The sequence below is a fragment of the Rana temporaria genome, chromosome 5 (assembly GCF_905171775.1).
Source record: "Rana temporaria chromosome 5, aRanTem1.1, whole genome shotgun sequence".
In the NCBI taxonomy this organism is placed as follows: Eukaryota; Metazoa; Chordata; class Amphibia; order Anura; family Ranidae; genus Rana; species Rana temporaria.
The window spans coordinates 353,259,029-353,284,279 of NC_053493.1; the positions used below are offsets into that span (position 1 = coordinate 353,259,029).

A 25,251-nucleotide genomic window follows, 5' to 3' on the forward strand; every position below is an offset into this window, starting at 1 on the left:
ATTTTGCTTTGCCCATGACTCAGAATCCAGAAACGTCAGCGCAGCACTTGATGAAAGATGCAAGGGTCCGTCAGGAGTCTAGAAACTCATTGACATTTTATACACACACACTAATTACACACAAACAGATCACAGGTGAGGATGGTTACCTTTAATAGCTATTCAAACCCCTTTGTGTCAATTTGTGTGCATGTTATCAGGCCAAAATCACCAGGGTATATAAACTTTTGATCAAGGTAATTTGGGTAGTTTCTGTTGCCATTATGCATTTAAAAAAAAAGTAAACAGTTTATTGATAATACATGGCTTCAGCCACCAAACAATAAGAAATGTTTTTGTTTTATCATTCATATTCTCAGAAAAATTTCCAAGAAATCATAAATTCTGCCAGGGTATGTAAACCTATGAGCACAAATTATATTATAATATATATATATATATATATATATATATATATATATATATATATATTTTTTTTTTTTTCTACTGTCTGAGATAAAAACAACCCTCACAATTTCTGCTCGCATTTGGCTAGTTGAGGGCGGGTGTGTAGCACTGATATGCTGCACTGATGAGATGGCACTGATAGCCACTAAAGAGTTGGCACCGATGAGGCTGTACTGATAAGGCAGCACTGATATGCTGCACTGATGGACACCGATAAGGCTGCACCGATAGGCACCGTTATGCTTTATTTTAATATTGTTAAAGTTGTGGTTGTTAATATTTATTTGTGCAACTTAATTCTGCATAAAACATTTAACAGTGTAATTTCATGAGATCATTTAGGAGGGCGTGTTCAGGGGAGGAATTAGAGGCAGTGGTTGGGTGGGACAACGGGAGGTGAGTAACTCTTAAGGCCTGGCTAGTGGCTCAGGACTTGAAATTTTGAGACCTGATAAACATATCTAATAAAATTAAATGTCTTCATACATTTAAAGGGGTTGTAAAGGAAACTTTTTTTTCATATTAAGCATCCTTTACCTGCAGAAATTTTTCTTTTCACTTCCTCATTGTTCGTTTTTGCTCAGAAGTTGCTCTATTTCTTCTCTGTTCTGTTCACTTCCTGCTTGTCTGATTGTTACTCACCACCGTGAAGGGAGACTTTACTGCGGTGGTCAGTGACATGCTCGCCCCCTCCTGGGAACTACATCTGTGCGGCAGGATGCTCTCTACGTGTTAGAGACTTCAAGGAGGTGTGAATTACTGGGCGTGCCACAATGCATACTGGGAAATGTAGTTCTTACATGAACGAGCGCTGCAAACCAGGAAGTGAATGAGAGAACAGAAACTAGAACGCCGGAGGTGATATAGATGAAGGAATTTAATAGGTATTTACTTGTTTTTAAACAGAATCATTACACTATTCTGTCTGTCTACCTTGCAGACATTAATTTTAGGCAAAACATTTTTTTCCTTTACAACTCCTTTAAGCCAAAATGTATTTTGGCTACATGTAATTTTACATGTAATTTTATATTTCAATAATTTTTATTAAATTTTTCATTAGAAAGTAGTATATGCATTACAGAACGAAGAAGTAGACATATACATAAGATTTAGATGAGTACAGTATCACAAATCATTGGAACGATAGGTATCAGTACACATTAACACATTCTGCGGCGTATCATGTTCATATTCTTTTGCAGTGTCATGTGTCCCAAAATTGTGTGGAGACCCCGGGAGGCTTTCCTAGGGTAGGTAGCCATAGCTAGCCCCTTGCGATCCCTCTCTATGGTCGCGGAGGCCAGCTCCTTATATAGGAAGTATGGTTCGTACCCCCACTCTCACCCCCCAAGTCTCTCCCGCTGTGGCAGATTTTTGAGTGATATGACTGTGACAAAAGATATGCTTGTATTCATAAATTCGAGGAGAATAAAGGAAGAGTAAGCATAGAACAAAAAGATAAAGAGAAGAGAAAAGTAAAGAATGAAATATCAGAGTAGTGTATCAAAAACAGGACAGAAAGGCTGTTGTCCATTAACATTGACACTACCAACATTGTTGTACGCCCTAGCTGACCATGACCCACCTTTGTTTCATATTATTGTTATAGTGCATTCCAACTACCTATTTGCTGCTGTGTCTAATGTGCCATGGAGCCCATAAGTTGTTGATCTTTTCATACTTTCCCAAAGCCGAAGCATGGAGGATTTCGTAGGTGCTGTGAGTGTGCACCGTGTTTATAATTTCTGCCATTGTGGGGGGATTTATATTCTTCCAATGTCTAAGAATTACTAGGCGGGTGGCTAATAGAATGTGTGAAACTACCATTGTCTGGGATTTAGGGATTGCATCAATACCCATGGACAGTATAGCCATGGCAGGATGAAGTGGTGGGAAGGAGTCCGAGACCCCAGCCAGAACGCCCTCTACCTGTGACCATAGTGCCCTGATGTTCGGGCATTCCCACATTATGTGGAAAAGTGTACCCCTCTCTCCACACTGCCTCCAACAAGTTGCATTGGCGTTTGGGAACATCTTGGCCAAGCGATGGGGGGTGAGGTACCAACGAAGTAACAGTTTCTGGTGCATCTCAAGGAGATTGGTGCTCCTGGTGGAGGCCGTCAGAATCCTTATGGATTTTGCCCAAGATTGAACTGAGTAACTTACCCCAAAGTCTCGCTCCCAAGCTATAATATTATGTTCTTTGACTAATGTGTCTTTCTCCTGTAGGCCCTTGTATAAGATAGATATGCCCTTGGGTTTAGTGGACGGATGGAGAAAGAACTTTGTCATCTGGACTGGAATGTGGGTAAAAATCTGAGGAGATTTTTTGAGCATTTTGGAAATCTGGATGTACCTGTATCTTTCACTAGCTGGAAGGCTGAACCTCTGTTGCAGAGCTTCAAAGGACATCATGTTAGGGCCCTCTATTGTATCTTCTAGGTAAGTTATACCTTTGTCCCTCCAAGAAGTGAGATTGATGTCCGTGATTAGGTTATGAATGGCTGTTATGGGGAATTTAAACGACTCTGTGGGACCAGTCCATCTGTAAGCTGTACGTAGATGGGCCCAAGCTCTCAGTGATGCTAAATTACATGTAATTTTATATTGATTGGTTTGTGTGAAAGTTCTAGCATCTACAAACTATGGTCTATATGTTTGAAAATTGATCAGTCCTGATGTACTGACAGCTTATTTCATTTCTTGAGGCCCTTAAAATGCTAGGACAGTACAAATATCTCCAAAATTAATACTTTTCTGAATATAGACAGTCTGCAGTACAGTATTTAGTAAGTAGCAATAACAAATATCTTGAAGTTGTAATTTTTGGTAATTTCTTTGGAAAATTAAGTTAAATAAAAGGTGTTTGATGATGATGTTTTTCCCACATTTTATTTTTTTTTGGCCTGCAGCTGCCTCCTACCCATAGTAAAACTACTCTGGGCAGGCAGAAAGTAGTTAACTGCATATTATTTATCTGTAAAAGCCTCCATTGTGTATACATCTAAAATCCCTGAGACTGTTACCGGGTGGTGCCATCCTGGATATGAGGTCAGCAGCCCCATCGGGCTCAGAACTATAGTGATACCTATAGTACTCATCTTCACTAAAAGGTTAAGTAGGTAGGCAAGGGGAGGAGTGGAGGAGCTTGGCCTAGCAAAGGCCATAATTAGAAACTCCCAGAAAAGAGAAAAGGGCTATGAAATACAAAGAGGGAACGAAGCTGTGTTGGGGAAATCAACACTTTCTGGAATTTTAATTCACTAGTAAGTTTAGAAGCACATTGCAAGTCAATAAAGAATAATCTATGGAAAGGAAAAACAATGCAATAAGCAGGGCTCAAGTCCTGCGGGAACGCGTGGGAACGGAGTTCCTGCACTTTTTTCACAGCAGGAACTCAGTTCCCTTTGCAGGACTAAAGCAGCCGAGAGCAGCCGAGCCGCCCGAGCCAATCCTTCACTAAGCGGCGATGCCCAGCTCTAGTCACTGTCAGGGGAGGCGCACCTTAGTAATCCTTTATGTTACTGCCCGCTTCCTGTATATAGATTCATCGGGTAGTGTGCAGGTATTCCGTCACTTCCTCGATGCCGCAATGTCTCCTGGGAGCTTTTGTCATTGTTCCCAGGAGATATTGCGGAGGTCTGGCGCGAGTTACCGCGGAATTTAGAAAAAACATGCGGTTTAGTAATTATGCATATGAGCGTATCATTTTTTTTTTTGGTGGGGGAGTGGATCTTGGGTGGGAGTTCCCACACTTTTTTCCCCAGGACTTGACCCCTGGCAATAAGCAATTAACATAGGAATACAAGGAAGTTGCTACACACTGGATAACTTCAAGCAGCCTATTCCAGGTTAGAGTATATGCATGGCTCAGTTCCCCACCTGCATATGGGGTTCACGTGGCGCCGGGGAGCAGTAGCCTAGAGCGGAGAAACTTCCTAGTCTAAAGTTTTTAAAAATATTTGATATTTCTGTAATTTTTACCTGGCAATTAGCATCAGGGTCTCATTAATCATGCATGAACTCTTGTAGATTTTCCCAACTTTGCATTTTTTGCAGCAATAAGACAAGTTGTAGGCTGTGCCACTACTCAAAGTAAATCACCCTAATAAAGATATCCCCGTTCTCGGTGTCTGATGGAAATTTACTGTGACAACGCTTTACATGTGACAAAAGAGGATAGCAGAGGAGTGATGAAAAGCCTCACTAGTGATATACAAAGAAGTGTTAAGGATTTTCAAACACTGCCTTCCATGCTTCAGCACTGACATGCATTCATAACCAGGCTCCTGTAAACACCAGCAATTCTAATCAGTTAATTAGGGTATACAACGTGATTTGTCAGGGTCTCGTAAAAATAAAAAGCTTACAATTCTCTATGATTTGTTACACCTGAATCTTTTCATTCCAGCTGGCATCAATCAAAGCTTAGCTGAAATAAGGCTTTTTTTTGGTTGTTTTTTTTCCAGCTCGCAGTATGGCTTATTGATTTAAATGAATTGCTTCTAGTCAAATATAGATTTCATTTTCTACTTTTCCCGTTTTCTTTTTTTCTCCCGACATTTCCCATTGGGTTATTTTATTAATCTCTTTGCAGTCTGTCTGCTCTCTAGACTAAGTTTGTTCATTCCTAGGCTTAGAAAGAAACACCATCTGCATATAATGGTACTTAATGGTGGGATGAATTTGTTCAAAATGATATCAGGATTTTATTTATAGATGTCATAACTATACCGTTCCACTTCTGGACTTTAGCTATTTCTGAATTTTAACGCAAAACTCCAGACAAAGAGCTCAATACACACCTAAAAGTGAATTTTGTTTTCTGTTTAGAAACCCTACTTACCTAGATGGATGCAGCATCAGTCCCCCACTGGCTCAAAGACTGAGAAACGAGTGATCAAAGATCGCTGATCGCTCAGTTCTCAATGTTCCGTGAGCGGAGAGCTGGTGACTGACAGTCAACTCTGTCTGCTCTGCCCCCCTATTCCCCCACACCCAATGGAGCACTGAGCTGTGGGGGGTGGAAGCAGCTGGCTCAGGCTCTCAGAGGCTCTCTGAGCGAGCTGCCGTTCCAGGCTTTTGGGCAGATCAACCATATGGCCGCAATGTTTCCCCAGCCTGGACAGGCTCTGTGAAGTCAGCCAAAGGTGCGTCACAGGAGTACAAAACAAACTGCACTCCTGTGATTCAAAGGAGAAGTACAGTCAAAACAAGCTTTGGCTGTACTTTTCCTTTAGGCTGGGTTCACACTGGTAAGACAAGTGCTCCAACATTGGGAGCTCATATCGTATGACGTGTGCAAATCAATGTTTCCCTCTGAGAGCCGTCTTAACTGGTCCGACACAAGTCAGTCTGAATTTGAAAATGCTCCCTGCACTACTTTGGTCCGACTTTGATCCTATTTCAGCCCATTGAATATCACTGAAGATGGATCAAATTCGGATCGCTGTCTTAACTGATCCGACTTTGGAATGCGACTTGTGCTCTGAAGATCTTGAAGGGGAACCCCACGCCAAAAAAAAAAAGAAGAAAACTGTGTTGGGTCCCACACAAAATCCATACCAGACCCTTATCCAAGCACGCAGCCCGGCAGGTCAGGAAAAGAGAGGGGACGAGAGATCACCCCCACCTTCCTGTACCATACCACCCCCCAACTCAAAGCACCACCTTGTCCCCATGGTGCCTGGCATTGTTGGATCCCCGTTTACAAATCTAAAGGAGAACGTAGATTCACAGTCCAAGGACCATGGCTATGGAACGATATACCCACGGACATCTGCATGGAAGAAAACCGTCGGGCCTTTAGGAAAAAACTTATGATCCACCTCTTCTGAAGGCACAGGACGACACTGGATACAAAAAGCGCCTTGAGGCGATTAAGTTTGCATTTATAGCGCTATACAAGTTACTCACTGAAGTCAGAAAGGATGTGGGACTTCAGTTGCAAGTCACAAGTCGCAAGGCAAAGTAAGATCCACAGTCGTACGACTTTCGTGTCGTACCTGTGTAAACCCGGCCTTAAAGCAGAACCCCAGGCAGAGTAAAAAAGTTACTTTACAGTTTCTCAGGCCCCGTACACATGACCGAGGAACTCGACGTGCCAAACACATCGAGTTCCTCGTCGAGTTCAGTGTGGAAGCCGCCGAGGAACTCGGCGGACCGACTTTTGCCATTGAACAACGAGGAAATAGAGAACATGTTCTCTATTTCCTCGCCGAGGTCCTTGTCGGCTTCCTCGGCCGAAAGTGTACACACGGCCGGGTTTCTCGGCAGAATTCAGCTCTGAACCGAGTTTCTGGCTGAATTCTGCCGAGAAACTCGGTCGTGTGTACGGGGCCTCAGACTTTAGGGGGTCTGGTTTGTGAACAGGAAGAGTAGAAAAGACAGCAGGAGTAGACAATGCCTGAGGATTTGTGGTCAGTGGGAGTAAAATAAATTACAAAGCACTTGTGGTTAGTAGGAGGAGTAATTGTGCCCCAATGTTGTTATCAATGGAAGGATAAGTGCCCCATCATTGGTTTTAGTGGAAGGAAAAATGCCCCATCATTTGCGTCAGTGGGAGGAATAGTGCCTCATCATTGCGGTCAATTGGAGAAAAGATCAGTGGGAGGAATAATACTCCATATCAGTCAGTGGAAGGAACAGTTCCCCAAGGGCCACATACAGGCATACAAAATGCCATAATTTGAAGACCACTGGTCTGGGGGAGCAAGAATAGCACTTCTTTACCTAAACCACTTTCTCCGGCTCCCTCTGTGCTGCAAGACTAGTCCCGCAGCCTCTTCTCTATTATCCTCTGGTGGTTGGTCCCCACAGCCTCTTCTCCCTTATGCTCTGTTGGTTGCAGAACCACAGTCCTGAATTTGATGCAGGGAGATCAAGGAACAGTCCACCACATGAGTGTAGGAGAATGCTGCTGGCGGAGCAAGTGTTAGGACTGAAAAAGCAGTTTTGCATGCACTAAGTACCTTTTTTCCCCTAATTGATATGCAGCTGTCATATGACCCAGCTCTTTCCCAGCCCATCTGCAGGGAAACATCAGCAGGAGGAGCTTCTAGTCTTCTGCTGCTGATCACATGTTCAAAAAACAAAACAAAAAAACGAAACAAAAAAAAAAAACACATAACAGCCTTCGAAATACAATGAAACAATACATAATTACAGGGAATCTTCACTCACTAAATCAATATTGTTAATCCTTCTGCTGCTACAATTAGTAAATAGATTGGAAAGTATATCATATTTCCTTGTTTTAAACTTTTATTTTACATTTCTTTAGTTACTTCCTGGATTCTGGCCTGGTCAAATTATGGCATACATCCCAGGAGTCTTCAGAAGCTGTGTTTTCTCAGCCAAGCACACCCACTTTCCTAAGCTAAGGGCAGATGGATTCCAGGAAGTAAATGCTACCTGAATCATCTGCCCAAGGTGGCCATAACCAGAAGCACTAGGGGGTGATTTTCAAAGTGATTTCTCAGCAAAAGTAAAGCATAGAGACATGGATGGATTGGGGAATTTGCTGTGAATATATAAAAAATAATGTATGATATAGATGCAGTGTAGTTCAAGTTTAATGTCAAAGGAAGGTTTTAAATCATGCAAATATATATTTGATCTCAGATCTTTATTATGTTTGTGCAAAAAAAAATGGGATAGGCTATCTAGGGGAAGGTTCTGCCAATCACAGCGCGTTTCACGCCCCTCTAGCCTGTAGCCATTGTTTGAATGTGCTTAGAAATTACAGGGAGGTGATGCCATCACCAGTCAACTTGTAATATCCCACCCCATAGTGTTTAGCTATTTAGTGGGCATTGAGGAAGAGGGAGATAGTGGGCGTTAATTTATCCATAGTGTATATACCCACAGGTGTGACTCAGAAGTCATGCAGGCTGTACAGATAAGAGAAAAAGGAGGAAATAAACAGCTTAGGAGGGAACTGAAACTGGAGCATGCTCAGTAGATGTGGCAATTGCTGGTCTACATAATCTCAGGCTGAAGTAGGGACACAGACAAGGAAGGGACAGTGAACAGCAGGGTCAACCAGTATTTTGCAGAATACAGAAAATAAATCCTGTAGTGACTGAATGCGTATAAACAGAAAATACGAAACAGTTTTTAATAAAGCAGGTTTAATGACACTTTAAGAATTTCATCTAGGTGATGACTGTCAGCAGCATTTTTTCAACAAGGAGCCATTATCATGCAACGCACATCCTAACTGTTAAAGCAGTTGTAACCTTAAACATTGTTAAAACATTTTTTTACATTAATAAATCTAACCATATCTTGCATCTGTGCTTCTTTAAAGTAGAAGTCCCCCCTTACACTAAAATCTCTAAAAATACAGGCATCCACGATCTAAAATTAACCTATCCAGCCCTGTAAAGAAGAAATTGCTATACATACCTTTTCTGAAGCTGCTCCGGCCCAGTCCCACTCTGAGCTGTCAGCAGTGGCTTCTCTGAGTACAGGAGAGACAGTCGACAACAGGAGCCCCATAGTAATGGGTGGCGTCACTTACCAGGCATTTCACAGCCATCGTCGGTTCTCTCCTCTGCAGAGCTTCTGCCGCTGGAGACCAGACTGGATTCAAAAAAGGTATATATAGCAATTTCTTTTTTATAGGGCTAGATAGGTTAGTCTTAGACTGTGGATACAAGTTGTTTTTGAGATTTTAGTGTTCGGGTGTGCTTCCACTTAAAAAAAAAAGGAAAAAAAAACCTTGCATGTAATATGTTTTCTCTCATTGAAGTGCAGGTCAAGTGATTGCTGTGTTTTGCCAAGCGATTCATGGACCTCCTGGTGGATGGGTCTGCTCTGGGGCATTTAAATCACTGGAAAAAATGACATTGGCTGCCATGTGCCCACGTTTCCAAGGCAATGAAACGCAAGTATACCCGGAAGCTACACAGCAGTGAAGGAGCAGCTGAAGCGGAATCCACAACTCAAGGCAAGATAGATAGGTGGGGGGGTTCAGGCACGCTGTGCACTTCACAGTGTGCCTGTACAAACTACTAGATGACACAAGACAAACTGACTACGCTAGCATGGATCGGCAGCCATGTTAGTGTGGTCAGATTCTTCTCAGGAGGAGGAACATAGGCAGGATCAACCAGGTATTATTGAATACAGGCAGCACCAAAATAAATAGTAACATTACAAAGCATATTAAAATTCTTTAAAAAAGGCTGTAGTGCCTTTTTTTTTCTAGGATAACATTCGCTTTAAATTCATCCAGCATGAGAGGCAGAATTCATATCTGAAATTAGAGCGGCAAAGCCACCCATTCCCTAACGAGTTTTAGTTTGTGAAAAGGCATGTGATCAGATTAACTAGACCCATGACTAATTTCATCAAACACTGCATAGATCAAGTCCTCCTATTTTCCAGGCCCATCTTGTTGGAGCTCTGACAACAGCACTTGCAACATAGTCGAGGTCCCAAACCTGCCCCACAGTGACACCTATAGGCACAAACCTAGCATGACTAATCTAAAATCCGGCCCAGGCTGAAAGACTGAGACGGGAAGGGCAAGATGAAAGACTTGAGTACTTCTGCAGTGAATCTGGAGGATGAATTGCTGCCTTGCAGCTACAGAGGTCATTGAGGCTCCATTCACTTCTTGTTAAAACCAAACCATATCTAATAGACCCCGGATGTCTCCATAATGAACCCTGACGAAGGAGACCTGCACAACGAAACATTGCACTCTTCTTATGTTGTAATCATGCAATAAACTACCCGTTTGGATGCTACTTTGTGTCGATCCATGGTGACCTGGCAAATATCTACTTCATAAAGAGAACCTGTCACCTATATGTTATTACATAGGGGACTACTGGTCTCTTATGTGATAGAAATAAAATAAAAAATACAAGTGTTAAAGCACCCCCCCCCCACATACATACATACAAAAACACGTGTTGGGGTGCCTAAGAAAATGTCAATTGCCCTGCACATTTTTATATATCACGTGCATTCCGCAGTAAGGGTAATATTTTTAGCACCAGAGCTCCTGGGTGACTCTAAACTGATGACCTATAGGGGCTTTTAAAGCATCAACTATGGAAAATACCAGGTACTGAAGTGTTGCCTGTTCACAGGCACGTGCAGTTTTAACACTTGACATGTTGAGTATTTACTTACTTGGTGCAACCTCATCTTTTATATTTTACGAAAAAATTGGGCAATTGTGTTTATGTGCCCCAAAATAAACTTTAGTACATTTATACTAAATTTTTTGTGCTTCATAAATTATGCCAATATTGTGTGACAAAAAACTGGAACTATCATTATTTTATTCTCTAGGGCGTCTGCTTTTAGAAAATATAAAAGGTTTGTGAGTTTTAACTAATCTTCAGGCCTATAATGATATTTAAAATGTGCAAAAAAAATTAAATAAAAAATAAATAAAACGCCGGGACTCAAGTGGTTAACCATCAATCAAAATCCACTTCCCCATTTGTGGCATATCAATTAAACGGGTTTGATCGATTACTCCTATTGCAATAGATCAGTCAACATCTATTTGTTGAAGTGTGTATTATTAGATAGATCTGCTCACTGTATTAACCTGTTCAAGAAATATGATCATGCCTCTGTTTAGGGTACACGTTTTGTAAGACAGTTGAGCAATAGGATCTTCCAACTGCTGTCTATGGGCAGTTTGAGTAAGACTTTGTACTGCTCCACAGGAGATGACAGCACTTTATAAATCGTTAACGTTATTCCATCCAGCCAATGGGTTTATTCCTCTGCGGGATGTCTTTCCAGAGAGGAGTGTAATCCGCACATCAGCTGTTACACATGTTCATTAAGTTAATAAGCGAAGGGTATTTATTATTAATCCCCTTTGAAAACAGACTATATACAGTAAGCAGGATGGCATTGCAGTCAGAATATCTGCACTACACTATACAGCCAAATATTTTCTTTATAATTTCCCAAACGCATTGCAATTCCCATCAAATTCAGTGGAAAGTTGGCCCAATATTATGTCTTCCATCCCAAATTCCAAGAGATGAAATAAGGGCCAGCTTTGATTATTCTTCAGGAGGTTATAGCAGCTGAATCATTATATGGTTTTATTTAAAAGGACAAAATAACAAAAGAAAAGATATAATAAGGCAGCCACTGCATCTAAGGACAGGTAAGTGGTAATATATTAAGTTTTGGTCTTCTCTTTAGGAATGCGTAAATATTCATACGTCTATTGCTTGGCCACAGTTGCACTCTATAGCCTCGTACACACGGTACGATTGTTGGCCAACCGATCGTCTGATTTTGTCAAAAGGGCGTGTGCCAGGATCTTGTCTTGCATACTAACGTTACCCAATTGTCGTGCCACAAATACGAACATAGTGAAGTACTACGAGGAATTTCAGCTCGAGCGTCACCCTTTGGGCACCTTCTGCTAATTTCGTATTTGATGAGCATTGATTCCGAGCATGCGCGTTTGTACTTTTGACTTTTGTGTGACAGATTTGTGTACTGACCATATACGAAAATCAGACGTGGAGCCGTTGTCTGTCGAAAATTTACTAGCCTGCCTTGCAACATTTGTTGGCCGAAACTGGACAACAATTGTCAAAAGGAGCGTACTAACGGTAAGAATTTAGGACAACAGTCTGTCAACAGACAATCCCCTTCTAACAATTGTACCGCATGTACAAGGCTTAATTCTATAACCAAAATATTGTATAAAGTGGGGACTGATTAAAACCCCTTTCCTGTGAAACCAATAGTATGTGGGAGGAAATCTCTTGAATGAACCAAATCCTCTTTAGGTCGTTGTCTCCACGGGAAGGTTTCCACTAAATTCATGTTCTGGTGACAACTCATTTTCGGTCCCTTGAGAGTGGTCAGAGGACACAAAGAAAGGAATACTTAGCAGGGGCAGATATACCAACTAAAACAGAAATTCTAATCCATCACCACTCTATTCAAGAATGGTTTGAGGAAAACACAAAGTTCCAGGTGTTGACCTGGCCTCCAAATTCTCCAGATCTCAATCCAATTAAGCATTGCTGGGATGTGCTGGCTTTTCCCAATTGCATACCCCTAAAAGTTGATTTTTAATATTGTAGACTGCAAAGCAGACCATAGAGCAGGGGGTCTCCGAACTTTAACAAAAGAGCCAATTTACAGTACTTCAGACTTTAGACAATGTCAGATTGTGGCCAGTGGGGGTAGAAAATTTCAAAGGCCCAACATCAATTACAATAAACATTGCCTCCGGGTTGGTGGTCAGAAGGAGGAGGAATATTTCCCCATCACTGGTATCAGTGAGAGGAATAGTACCCCATTGTTAGTGTGAGTGGAAGACATAGTACCTCATATCACTTGGGGAATAGTGCCCCAAGGGCCAGATAAAGGCTAGCAAAGACTATCTAGACCAGAGGTCTCCAAACTTTCTAAGCAAAGGGCCAGTTTACTGTCCTTCAGACTTTAGGAGGGCCAGACTAGGGCTGGTGGGAGTAGAAAATGTCCCGGTGTCCAATGGGAGTAAACCATGCCCTGGAAGAATAGGAATAGTGAATAGAATCGTGCCCCATTGTTGGTGTCAATTAAAAAAATAGCCCCATCCTTGCTGTCAGTGGGAGAAATAGTGGCCCGTCGTTGCTGTCAGTGGGAGAAATAGTGGCCCATCGTTGGTGTCAGTGGGAGAAATAGTGGCCCATCATTGGTGTTGGTGGGAGGAATAGTAGCCTATCATTGGTGTCAGTGGAAGGAATAGTAGCCCATCATTGTTATCAGTGGGAGGAATAGTAGCCCATCGTTGGTATCAATTGAAGGTATTGTGCCCTTTTGATAGTGCTCCACATGCCCCATTGTTGGAGTCAGTGGATGGAATGGTGCCCCAAGGGCCAGATAAAGGCAAGCAAAGGGCCGCATCTGGCCCCAGGGCCACAGTTTGGAGACCTCTGATCTAGACTATCTAGACTTTGGACTGCAGTTTGGAGAACACGGCCATAAATTATCAAAAGAAACAAAAAAATGCATTCCGCCATCCACACATTTGAGGTGGATATGGGAATCCTCCCAGCTGCGCTACTGTATTCGGACAGTGAGACTTCTCCCCTTCCAGAATCCACTGATCAGCACTGCAGACGATTGGCTGCATGCACTGATCGAACACAAGTTTTCCAAAATTCCCATTCAAGAGGAGATGATCATTAGGTCGACTCCTCTAAAAAAGGAACGGCCATAGATGGATCAAAGTTTGGACAGTCCGAATTCCTATACATCTTTTGCCAGCCTTATACAACATCTATAAAAATAAGCTAAACCTACCAAACTACAATAACAAAAAACTGCCAAAAAAAAACCCTGAAAAAGGTAAGTCACGAACCTTAGCTGTCCTGATCTAAAATTTTAAAAGTCTCTATAAAGGCCCGTACACACGATCGGGTTTTCCGGCAGACTTTATACCGATGGGAAACCCGAGGGGAAAGCCGAGAACCGGCTCGGCAGCTTTTTCCCCCTAAGCCTCGTACACACACGACCGAGTTTCTCGGCAAAAACCAGCAAGAAACTTGCTGTTTTTTTTTTTTGCCGAGGAAACCGGTCGTGTGTACATTTTTCGACGAGGAAACTGTCGAGGAACTCGACGAGCCAAAAAGAGAGCATGTTCTCTTTTTCCTTGACGGGAATGGAGAAAATTGGCACGTCGAGTTCCTCGACAGCCTAACAAGGAACTCGACGAGCAAAACGATGTGTTTCGCCCGTCGAGTTCCTCGCTCGTGTGTACGAGGCTGTACATACAGCCAGTTTTCCTGGCAGAAAAACTGCCATGAGAGCTTTGGCCGGAAAACCCGGCTGTGTGTATGCTCCACCTCAGGCTTTCCCCATAGGAAAACTGCCTGGTTAAAAACCGTTGGGAATCCCGGCGGGAAAAAAGGAAACATGTTCTCATGTCTCCTGACGATTTTCCTGACGGGAAAACTGCCATGGAGCATACACATGGTCAGTTTTCCTAGCCAAAAGCTGTCATGGCAGTTTTCCAGACGGGAAAAATGGTCGTGTGTACGAGGCATAATACTGATACTGGCCTCTTAATGAGATTTTATCTGTGTTGCGCTCATGCTGCAACAATTTCTAACCATATATGGCCAAATTCACCAGTAGAATACGGCTAAATTCATAGAAAGTGCTGCAATAAAACAGCTGCTGTTTAAGTGCTTTGAAAATAATGAAACTAACAAGCCGCTGTATTAACAGCCAGTGAGTCCTGTTATATTACAAGTTTATCATTTAAACCTTCCGACCATTGGCAGCACTGTGATCACAATTTCTTAGGAAATGTCTTACAGGTGCTTTTGCTGATTCATTGTAATTATCTTGAAAGCTCCAATCAATTTCATTTTAGAGACCCTGGCTTTAACAAGTCTACACCAAAGCTATAAAAAAAGCTTATTACGGTAATCTATAAATGAGGGTGACAGAAGGCAATGCAGAAGTTCTGGCTTTGCAGGTGAATACCAAATAATTCATATCTAATATGCTTTCTAATTCTCAGACTCCTGGACAATTCTTTACATGCAGAGAACAGATAATCTAACAATTTGCTTCCCAGTTGCTTCACAAATTACAGAAATGACTCCATTAACAGACAGCATAAGGGATTTGTACTGTAGTTATGTCTGTGGCCTTACTAGCAATCTTACAGTACTGTGCAAACGTTTTAAGGAGGTGTGAAAACAATTCTATAAAGGAAGAATGCTTTCAGAAATTGTTAATAGTTTATTTTTATCAACAAAATGCAAAGTAAATGAACAGAAGAGAAATCCAAATCAAATCAATATTTGGTGTGACCACTGTTTGCCTTCTAAACAGCATCAATTCTTCTAGGTACACTTGCACACAGTTTTTGAAGGATCCTGGCAGGTACCGTATTTTCCGGCGTATAAGACGACTTTTTGGATGCAAAAAAATGCATCCAAAGTCGGGGGTCGTCTTATACGCCGGGTACGGTCTCCGTGCAGCTGCGATCGTCATAATTTCAAAGCTGCGCGCCGTCTTCTCAGCGCGTCCTCGCTGTCCTGTGATAGGCGGAACAGAAATCTTCCCAGCAGCGCCTCTGTTCTGTTTTCCGCCTATCACGGATGCCTTCTCATCCTCGGACGAGATGAGAAGGCATCCGTGATTGGCGGAACATAGAACAGAGGCGCTACTGGGAAAATTTGTGTTCTGCCAATCAAAGGACACGCTGAGAAGATGGCACGCGGCTTTGAAATCATGGATGCTCGCAGCAGACGGAGACTGTCACCGGCCTGCAAAACGTGAGTGATAGCACAGTGGGGGGGAAAGTGGGGACATGTAATGTGATGGCACTGTGGGGGCATGCAATGTGATGGCACTGTGGGGGCATGCAACGTGATGGCACTGTGGGGGAAAGTAATGTGATGGCACTGTGGGGGAAAGTAATGTGATGGCACTGTGGGGGCATGTAATGTGATGGCACTGTGGGGGCAAGTAATGGCACTGTGGGGGCAAGTAATGGCACAGTGGGGGCATGTAATTGCACAGTGGGGGCATGTAATGGCACAGTGGGGGCATGTAATGGCACAGTGGGGCTTGGAAAAAAAGGGGGTAGTCTTATACAGTGAGTATATCCCAAAACCAAAATTTTTCCTGGAAAATTAGGGGGTCGTCTTATACGCCGAGTCGTCTTATACGCCGGAAAATACGGTAGGTTGTTTCAAATATTTTGGAGAACTAATCAAACATCTTCCGTGGATGTAGGCTCTTCATGTAACCAAAGACAAACTTAATGTGAAGATCGGGGCTCTGTGGGGACCAAACCATAACATCCAGGACTCCTTGTTCTTCTTTACCATGAAGATAGTTCTTAATGACATTGGTTGCATGTTTGGCCCCAGATTTAATCTGCAACAACCTCAATCACACACCTATCTGATGGCATGATGGATAGGTATTTCTTATGATTGAGGACACCATTGATCAGGACCAAATCAACTCAATTTGCAGAAATGCAGCCCCAAACTTGCAAGGAACCTCCAACATGCCTCACTGTTGCTTGTAGCACTCATTATTATACCGTTCTCTAGACCTTCAGTGAACAAACTTCTTCTACAGCAAATATTTCAAATTTTGACACATCAGTCAAGAGCACCTGCTACCATATTTTTGAACCCCAGTTCTTATGTTTTCATGCATAGGACATGAAATAAGTCTAAGTGACTCAGCATGCTCTTCTCCCTTGTAAGATTTCATATGAATGTTTGAGTACACCGCAAAGTGCTATGGAATTGGTCAGAGCTCTATCAAAAAAATGGGACATAAGCATCAAAATATAATACATTTTAATGTACTTGTAGCTGTAATTTCAACACTCTACCAACAGTGGATATTTCAGATTTTGGGGAACACTTGATTGCGCCATTTGTATCGTTCATGGACTCCAGTGGCAAAGTCACTGCACAGAGTTTGAGGCTTCTTTGGCTGCAGATTGATGAGGGAAGACTGTTCAATTGTCCTGAAGGAGCTAGAACTGCCGAAATTCCAGAGAGACATTAGAAGATATTGGGAGGATTTTCTCACCAGTGTCCAACCATGCTTACAGCAGTATCTAGGATATGACCTTTTCCAAAGAGATTACCCTACTCATCAAATTCATGAATGTCTCAAAATATAACGTTATCCATTATAAATCCTTCTTAGGGGCTCCAAATGTTTACTTACAGGGGTTGGACAAAAATATGGAACACTACATGATTTGCCAAGACGATAATGTTCTTATTTACACAGCTAGTGTTGTCCAATTGTGGGTTGAAGAGCATGCAGACATAGGAGTTGATTTACTAAAACTGGAGAGTGCAAAATCGAGTGCAGCTTCATTTAACAAGCTGAAGTTAGATGCTGATTGGCTGCCATGTACAGCTGCACCAGATTTTGCACTCTCCAACTTTAGCAAATCTCCTCCATAGTCTAGCACCTTCCCTGGGCACCTCAATATTAGAGCCACTATAGTTAATTTTGGAGAACAAGGTTCAGGTTTTCTGCTTCCGCCATCTCCGCAAGAACTGGAACGATTTTGCATTAAGAGTGCTATCCAATTCCCTTATCCAACATCCAAGACTTATATGTTTCAATTCCCAGGAGAATTCAGGCAGTCATGGATGCCAAAGGTGGTCCAACATCATATTTCGTTCTTTTACCTTGTGTTTCCATAATTTTTTCCTGTATATTGTGTTCATTTTGAAGCTTAAAGGTTGTAAACTTCTGAAATTACAAATTAGCAAACATATTCCTCTATAGTGTGTACTAGCCTCAAACCAAAGAACCGAGTGCGGTTTCTGTCTGCCCCATCTTTCCTCTGTGATCTGACAGGTTATGCCGATACCAGGGTATCGTGGGAGAAGGCCTTGCCCCTCACCATTGCAAAGGTGGTGACTGACTCTCTCAGTTGTGCATGCTTCCTTATGAGACTGTGTTGAGGTGGGTGTCTCTATACACAAATGTTGCGAGGCGGAAGGGGTTACACCCTTTTTTTTTTTTTTTTTCAGCTGGTGATGCTGTTTAATGTAAAAGCAATCCAAGCCCCCTGCTGTTGCCTTTCTGGGCTCCTCAGTCTCACCGGGGAGTCTGGGACAGAAGCCAGCAGTTGACCATAGAGATTGTCAAGGACCAGAATGTCCCTGATCATCTTTATGGCCTAAAAAGAGTATTTTGCCATTTTCGGTTTCGGTCTAATGTAAACAGGCCGTTACCAACATGTGAAAGCATCGGCTTAAACGGATCTTGGTTTGATCTGATGCCTTTAAAGGTCAGAGGAGTGATCTGGGGTCCATTAGAACCCAGATCTCTCAGTAAAGAGTACCTGTCACTGCCCATGCCATCACAAGGGATGTTGTTCATACCGTGTTTTTTTCAATTCGGGTGAAATGTTTTTTTTTTCATAAATGAACAAAAGCTGACCATTGTAAGCACTTGTCAGTTTGTAAATTGTTTGTCTCAACCCTCTAAATGCCACTTCTGCTGGACAGCTTGGCCTAAAGTCAGCTAAAGTGAACCTGCATTCTCCCAATAACCATTGACTATGTTTAATCTGTATGCTACTAGCATTAATAAATAGATAGGAAGGTATATTTTATTTACTTGTTTTAAATGTTGTTATTTGAACATTTCTTCAGTTATTTCCTGGTTTGCAGACCTAGGCAAATGTCATACTGTAAATCCCAGGAGGCTTCAGGAGGGGAGGAGAGGTTTTCTCAGCTAAGCACAATCCCCTGCATGCATGCCTGAGCTAAGGACAGATGCTAAATGAACTAAATGCTATATACATTATCTGCTCTTACTTAAGACGGCTGTGGCTAGAAGTGGTGTTTTTCAAAGTGATCTCTCAACAAAATAAAGCATGGAAACATGGATGGGTGAGTTTGTTTTGAATAAAAGGGAATTAAATAATGTAGTTCTGCTCTAAACACTTCCTGACCAAAGTTTTTGCATCTGACGGGCTTGTGCAATTTTAAAGCCTGACACCATTACTTGGTGTAACATCATCTTTTACCAAAAAAAATCTTTTAATATATTATGTTTGTGTACACTAAAATTCATTGAATGTGTATTTATTTCTCAAAACCAGCATTTGATAAAGCAACTGCACAAATATCATGCAAAATAAAAAATTGCAACCGCCACCATTTTATTCTTCAGGGCTTTTGTGATCACAAAATATATAACGTTTAGGGGTTCCATGTAGTTAACCACAAAATAAAAATCAGATTTTTACATGTATGTGAGAAATGTCAGAATTGGCATGGCAAGCAAGTAGAAACGAATGTTGAAAAATTACAGACTTACTGGATGAAATACCTGGTGAAAATTAAGCCGCGTACACACGACTGAGGAACTCGACGGGTGAAACACATCGTTTTCCTCGTCGAGTTCCTTGTTAGGCTGTTGCGGAACTCGACAAGGCAAGTTTCTCCATTCCCGTCGAGGAAAAAGAAGACATGCTCTCTTTTTGGCTCGACGGGATCCTCGACAGTTTCCTCGTCGAAAAATGTACACACGACCGGTTTCCTCGGCAAAAAAAAAAAAATCCCAGCAAGTTTCTTGCTGGTTTTTGCCGAGAAACTCGGTCGTGTGTACGAGGCCTGAAAGGAAAAAAACTAAAACAAACAATTAAAATTAATGCAGTTGCCACAATTAAAACTGAACTCATATTGTAAAATGTGCTGGATTACTAGGAGGTGAAGTTCAACAATTTGCATGCCACCTCCAGGTCTTAGCTCGTTAATTTAAAATGTACATTTTTTACTGGGCACCGGGAGCAATGCTATTGTGTGGATATTGTGTGTGAGAAGACCACGTGTCTCCTGTCATGCCATGTAGCGATGGCTATACTCCTGGTATTCAGTAAAACTGTCAATTGTAATTAAAAGAGCCAAGTCCATGAGGTGGTATATACCTTGTTGGACTTATCTCAAAGGAAGCCAGCTCATTTTCCAAAGTGGACAATTTCCTGGAGTTCAGCTTAATGGTCTGGTAAGCAGCGGTGAGTTACTAGACTTGAAATATTACCTTGAATGATTCTGTTTATAGGCAGGTATAATTTAATGAGTACCAAATAAAGAGCGTGACTTAACTGCCAGAACCAATCGTAACCATTAAGCATGCATCTAGCGTGACAATATAAATACAAGAGTCCTCTTTACCTATATGTGATATGCTTGTGATGCCACTTCTGCCCGGTTAAGGCATAACGTTTTCGGCGAACACTAAACCTGGAGCTAGCTCTCGTTGTGTCAGGCACGCCACATCGTGGTTTCCTCATCCAGCTAAAATGAAGCAAAGAAAACATTCAGATTATATAAGCAAGTTTAAAGCAAAACCCCGGCCAAAACTTTTCTGGAAAGGGTGGTTGTTTTTTATGGTTGTCTGTGCCCCACTTAGGGAGATTGCCCTCACTTCCTTCTTGGTGATCTTGTCTAAGGCCCCTTTCAGACGTACGGACCGTTCGTCCGTTTATTACAAGTCCGTTTACGGACTTGTAATGCATCCCTATGGGATTGCGTCCGCTAGCGGATGGAGCAGCCGCTAACGTCCGCAACCATCCGCGTCCGTCAGGATCCGGTTTTTTGGACGGAAGAAAACCCTATTTTTTTTCCGTCCGGCGGAACGATCAGATGAAGACGGACAGACGGTCCGTCTTCATCCGATTCCCCATAGGGGAGAGCGGAGGAAAGACAGGGCGGTCTCTGCACAGTGTGAGGGGACCGCCCTATCCGCCGACAGCTCAGCGGGGATTACGGATGATCCCCACTGAGCCGACGGACACACACGGAGCGGACACAAAAACGGTCCGCTCCGTGTGAAAGAGGCCTTACTAGCAAAGAAAACCTGACAGAAGTTATAACCCTTCCCCTCTCCATCAAAACTAAAGTTTTAGCTGGAATTTTGCTTTGAAATGAACAACTGGCATTACTAAGCAATATAATTTTGAGGGGACACGGGAGGACCAAGTGTTTGAGCATGGTACAACTGAAATGACATTCCTCTGTCTGTATTTACTGTATTTGCTTTAGGGTGCAAAGTGTCTTGGTGTGCATTAGAATTTAGTTCAGGTAACCATAGAAATTTAATGCCATTTTCTGTTTAATATAACTGTCCTTCGGAGAAAGGAAGACAAATTTCAAGCTAAATGGTCAGTCATTGTAAAGTGATACTTCAATTTGTGGCAGATAATAGTTGGGATGTACCCCCTACTGACTTCATTCCTCAAGGTCTTCTGGGGCTAGATCTGACCTGTGCCTTGTAACCTCCTGAGTGATGTGGAGTCTCACTCTCTGTAGCATTGTATAAAAATAAAAGAACTACATTCTAGCAGGGAGTAGGAGGCCTGGTCAACCAGCAGATCTGAGACTCAAGGACAGAGCCTTTGCTCCCGACTACACAACCACTTTCAACAGATGGAATGTAGTGAAATGATCTAAAATGTTGGTGGTAGAAGGTCTTCATGAATTCAGTTATATTTGTAAACTAAATGGAGTGGAAAGTGGTTGAAATTGCTTAAAGTGGTATTAAATCCTCAGCATTTTCAGCTTAAAAAATAAACATTCCCATGGAATATTTATTAACCATTTTAATACAGGGCACTTTTACCCCCTTTCTGCCCAGGGCAATTTTCAGCTTTCAGGGCTATCACACTTTGAATGAAAATTGTGCGCAGTCATGCAACGATGTACCCAAACACATTTTTTTTTATATAATTTTCTTTCCACAAAAGGAGCTTTCTTTTGGTGGAATTTAAAATATAGCTGGGTTACAAACAAACAAAAAAAGACAGAAAATTTGGAAGGAAAAAAAAAAAAAGGTTTTAGCTTCTGTCAGTAAATTTTGTAAAGAAGTAATGTTTCTGCTTCACTGATGAGCACTGATAGGTGGCACTGAAGGGCACTGATGAGGAGGCACTAATAAGCCGCACTATTATGCAGCACTGACTGGCATCACCGATGGGCACTGCTGATGATCAGTGCCCTAATTAGGAGATGCTGCTGATCTGCTCTCCTCGCCATTGGGAAGTAATTTTTGTTCCACCACTGGAGCAAATCAAATCATGCTTTATAGCAGAGGTCTCAAAACCTTCTAAACAAAGATCCAGTCCATTTTCCTTTAGACTTTAAGGGGGCTGGACTGTGGCCTGTAGGGATAGAAAAATTGTATTCCGCAAATTGTACCCCATACTCATTCATATAGGGTGGGGGGGGCGGGGATCTGGGGGCCCCCTTATTAAAGGCGGCTCCCAAATTTCGATAAGCCCCCCCCACTCGCAGACCCCGATAACAAACGGCCAGGGTTGTCGTGAAGAGGCCCTTGTCCTTTAAAAAAAATTACATAGCGTCTGTGGTTAGTAGGAGGAGGAACAGTGCCCCATCATTGGTATTATAGGGAGAAACAGTGCTCCATCATTTGTAACAGTGGGAGGAACAGTGCACCATCTTCGGCAGTGAGAGGAATAGTGCCTCAAGTGCTGAAAACAGGCTAGTAAAGGGCCACATCTTTTTTCTCATTTTTGAGATCACTGCTTTATAGGGTTGTTTTTTTTATTTATTTTTATTTCCTCTGAATCAACTGTGGTTATAGAATCCTGTTTCGGGAGGTTTTCTATTTATGTGTTTTTTTGTTTTCTATATGGTCTTTTTTCAACCTAATTACGCAACTGTGGAAATAAAAGAACAATTTAAAGTTTTGTTTTGTTTTTTTCAAAGGAATAGCATATTCATAATTGCTCATTCAACTCATGAATTTAAATAGCATAAAGAAGAGCAGGAGGGGCTGGCATTGAGATTCCCAAAAAAACAATAAAGACTATTTCAAAGCAAAATGTCATCCCCAAGCTTATGGGTGTAAAATATGGAAAGGCATTTAGCACTGATACGGACAGCAATCCACTTACTGACAACTACTGTAACATTATGTAACGGAAGTGCTCACCTCATTGTGATTTCACTACATCAAGCCATGGAAGCAGGAGGAGAGAACACAAACACACACATAATACTATTACATTTCATTAGCTGCATTACCATCTTGTTACAGAAACCATATATTTCAGACATGACAATTACTACAAATCAATGACAGGTTTGAAATCACTCAAGAAAGCTGAACTCTGGGCATATATAATAGGCACAAAGTAATCCAGCTCTATGATCAACATATTTAATAAATGTAATCAGTGTAAGGAACTGAATTCGACTTGATACCATCGTATAGCAAGGCTGGAGTATGAGAGGAAGAAACAGAACAAGTAGCCTATCAGTTTATGTGCAGACAAAAAGCATGCTGATAGGAGGAAACAGAAGAGATGAGTTCATCACTGTGCTGCTTCTCCTTTCGCTGTCCATTCATTCACAAGCTAGGGTGGGTCCAGGATGACCTTGCTCTGAAAAAAGTGGGTTAATGATCAGGACATCCAACACCAGACATCCTTAATGGATTACTTCTTTTTATCTTATTTTTAGCTGGAGTTCTGCTTTTAACCGATAAAAACAGTTCAACAAAAATGAACGTATATAAAACTAAAACCAAATCCTCTTTATTTTGGAGGGGTTAGGGAATGGTCAAATCCTTGCCAAGTTTATTTTTGTCGTGCGTCATTGGGTATTTATTTCTTTACTTCCCATTCTTGAAAAGACAACAGGAAGAGGAAAGAAAGCTAGCCTATGTGCCATAAATCGCCTCAGACAACTGTCTCCAGAACAAGAGTCCCTAATGAAAGATTATTTTTTCCTGAAATTTTGACCACTGTTAAAATAAATCTAAAAGGCACCCCCCCCCCCCCCCCATTTCCCTATACCCTACATAGGTGGATGTTCATTGTGAAGCAGGTAATCTAGTGGAGATCAGAAGAAGTTGCAGGACACTGACGGGAAGGGGAAACAGCAAATCGCCCCGCAATTTTGCCATGTTTTGCGCTTTGCCAGAGCTGGTGGTCAAAACGCTCCTATCCTGAATCAGCTTCTTCTGTGTTCAGAAGAGGGAGGTTGAAGTTCGCCTAACCGAGGCAGCTCCTAAACTCTGCTAAAAGCCCATGTGTACATGGACACTGGGGGAGATTTACTAAAACTGGCGCACTCAGAATCTGGTGCAGCTGTGCATGGTAGCCAATCAGCTTTAAACTTCAGCTTGTTCAATTAAGCTTTGACAATAAAATCTGGAAGCTGAATGGTTTCTATGCAGAGTTGCACCAGATTTTGCATATTCCAGCTTTAGTAAATAACCCTCGCTGGTTTTTATGGATTTGTGTTTAGGTGCTTTGGCAAAACACTAAAAAGTGCCTAAACTCAAGTTTAGGAGCTGCCATTGTAGGCTAGTGTACATGAAGCCTTATACTGTATGAGTGCAATTTTATATTTTTTGTTAAAATCTGTTAAACTGTTTTACATTAAGTGAGTTCCCTTTCTGCTTTTTTGATACAAGTTGGCCATATGATCTTGAGTAACCAATTTAAGGAATCTGTTTTATGCTATGTATTGCTTGAATTTAATGTGGAACTTTAGTCAAAAAATTAAGTCCTGCTAGATTACTTCAGGCTGGCACCTTCTGCAGGTATAGCCACGTAAAAAAACAAGTGCCTACACTGTTTAAAATCCTGTAATATATGGTCTTAGGTTTTGCACATGCTCTCTATTCTCAGCACTGTGCCTAAAATCAGAGCCACTAGACAGACGTCTCCAAACTATGGCCCTCCAGTTGTTCAGAAACTACAATTCCCATCATGCCTAGTCATGTCTGTTAATGTCAGTGTTTTACAAGGATGATGCAGTGGTGGCATATCCACTAGGGGCGCAGGGGTGCCCCCCCATCCATGCGTCCGGCCCCCTATTATACCTGCAGGGCGCCGGATGCATGGATTCCAATGTTTTTTTTTTTTTGAAGCATGTAATTAGAGCCAGTGGCTTTAATAGGCTTCATAAAGGGTGGACTCGGGGGAACAGAGCACTGTGCTCCAAGCCCAACTAATTGTGTGACAATAGCAAATTAATATTCGCTATTATCACACTGAGTTAAAATACAACTAAAGGCAGCCTTCATATTTGTAGTGTACTGTGAATAATGCTCATAAAAGTGCCACATTTTAATAAGTATCAAATAAAGCCATAATTACCTCCCACAGTAAACTACAGTCCCATGATTCAGTGGGCAGTTGGCAGTGACATAGGCAGGGCATAGGCGGGCCAAACGTGAGACTTGGGATAAAGCCTTGGCGCGTCTTCAAAGAGGAATGCCACGCTAGTGCTTTCTAAGTAAAGGAAGCAACGCCCCCTG

At 42.0% G+C, this 25,251-nt stretch overlaps 1 protein-coding gene across 2 annotated transcripts in view; it reads right to left on the reverse strand.

The window, feature by feature from the left end:
- The window catches only part of MMP16 (matrix metallopeptidase 16), a 318,808-nt gene that overhangs the window by 123,606 nt on the left and 169,951 nt on the right, over positions 1 to 25,251 (reverse strand). The window contains exons 3-4 of one of the 2 annotated variants that reach the window (XM_040354586.1): positions 22,915 to 22,929; positions 20,136 to 20,258 (exon numbers count right to left, since the gene is read on the reverse strand). In XM_040354586.1, coding sequence (XP_040210520.1) covers positions 20,136 to 20,258; positions 22,915 to 22,929 — 138 coding nt within the window. The remainder of the gene's footprint in view (positions 1 to 20,135; positions 20,259 to 22,914; positions 22,930 to 25,251) is intronic. The other variant, XM_040354587.1, reaches the window with a different exon arrangement.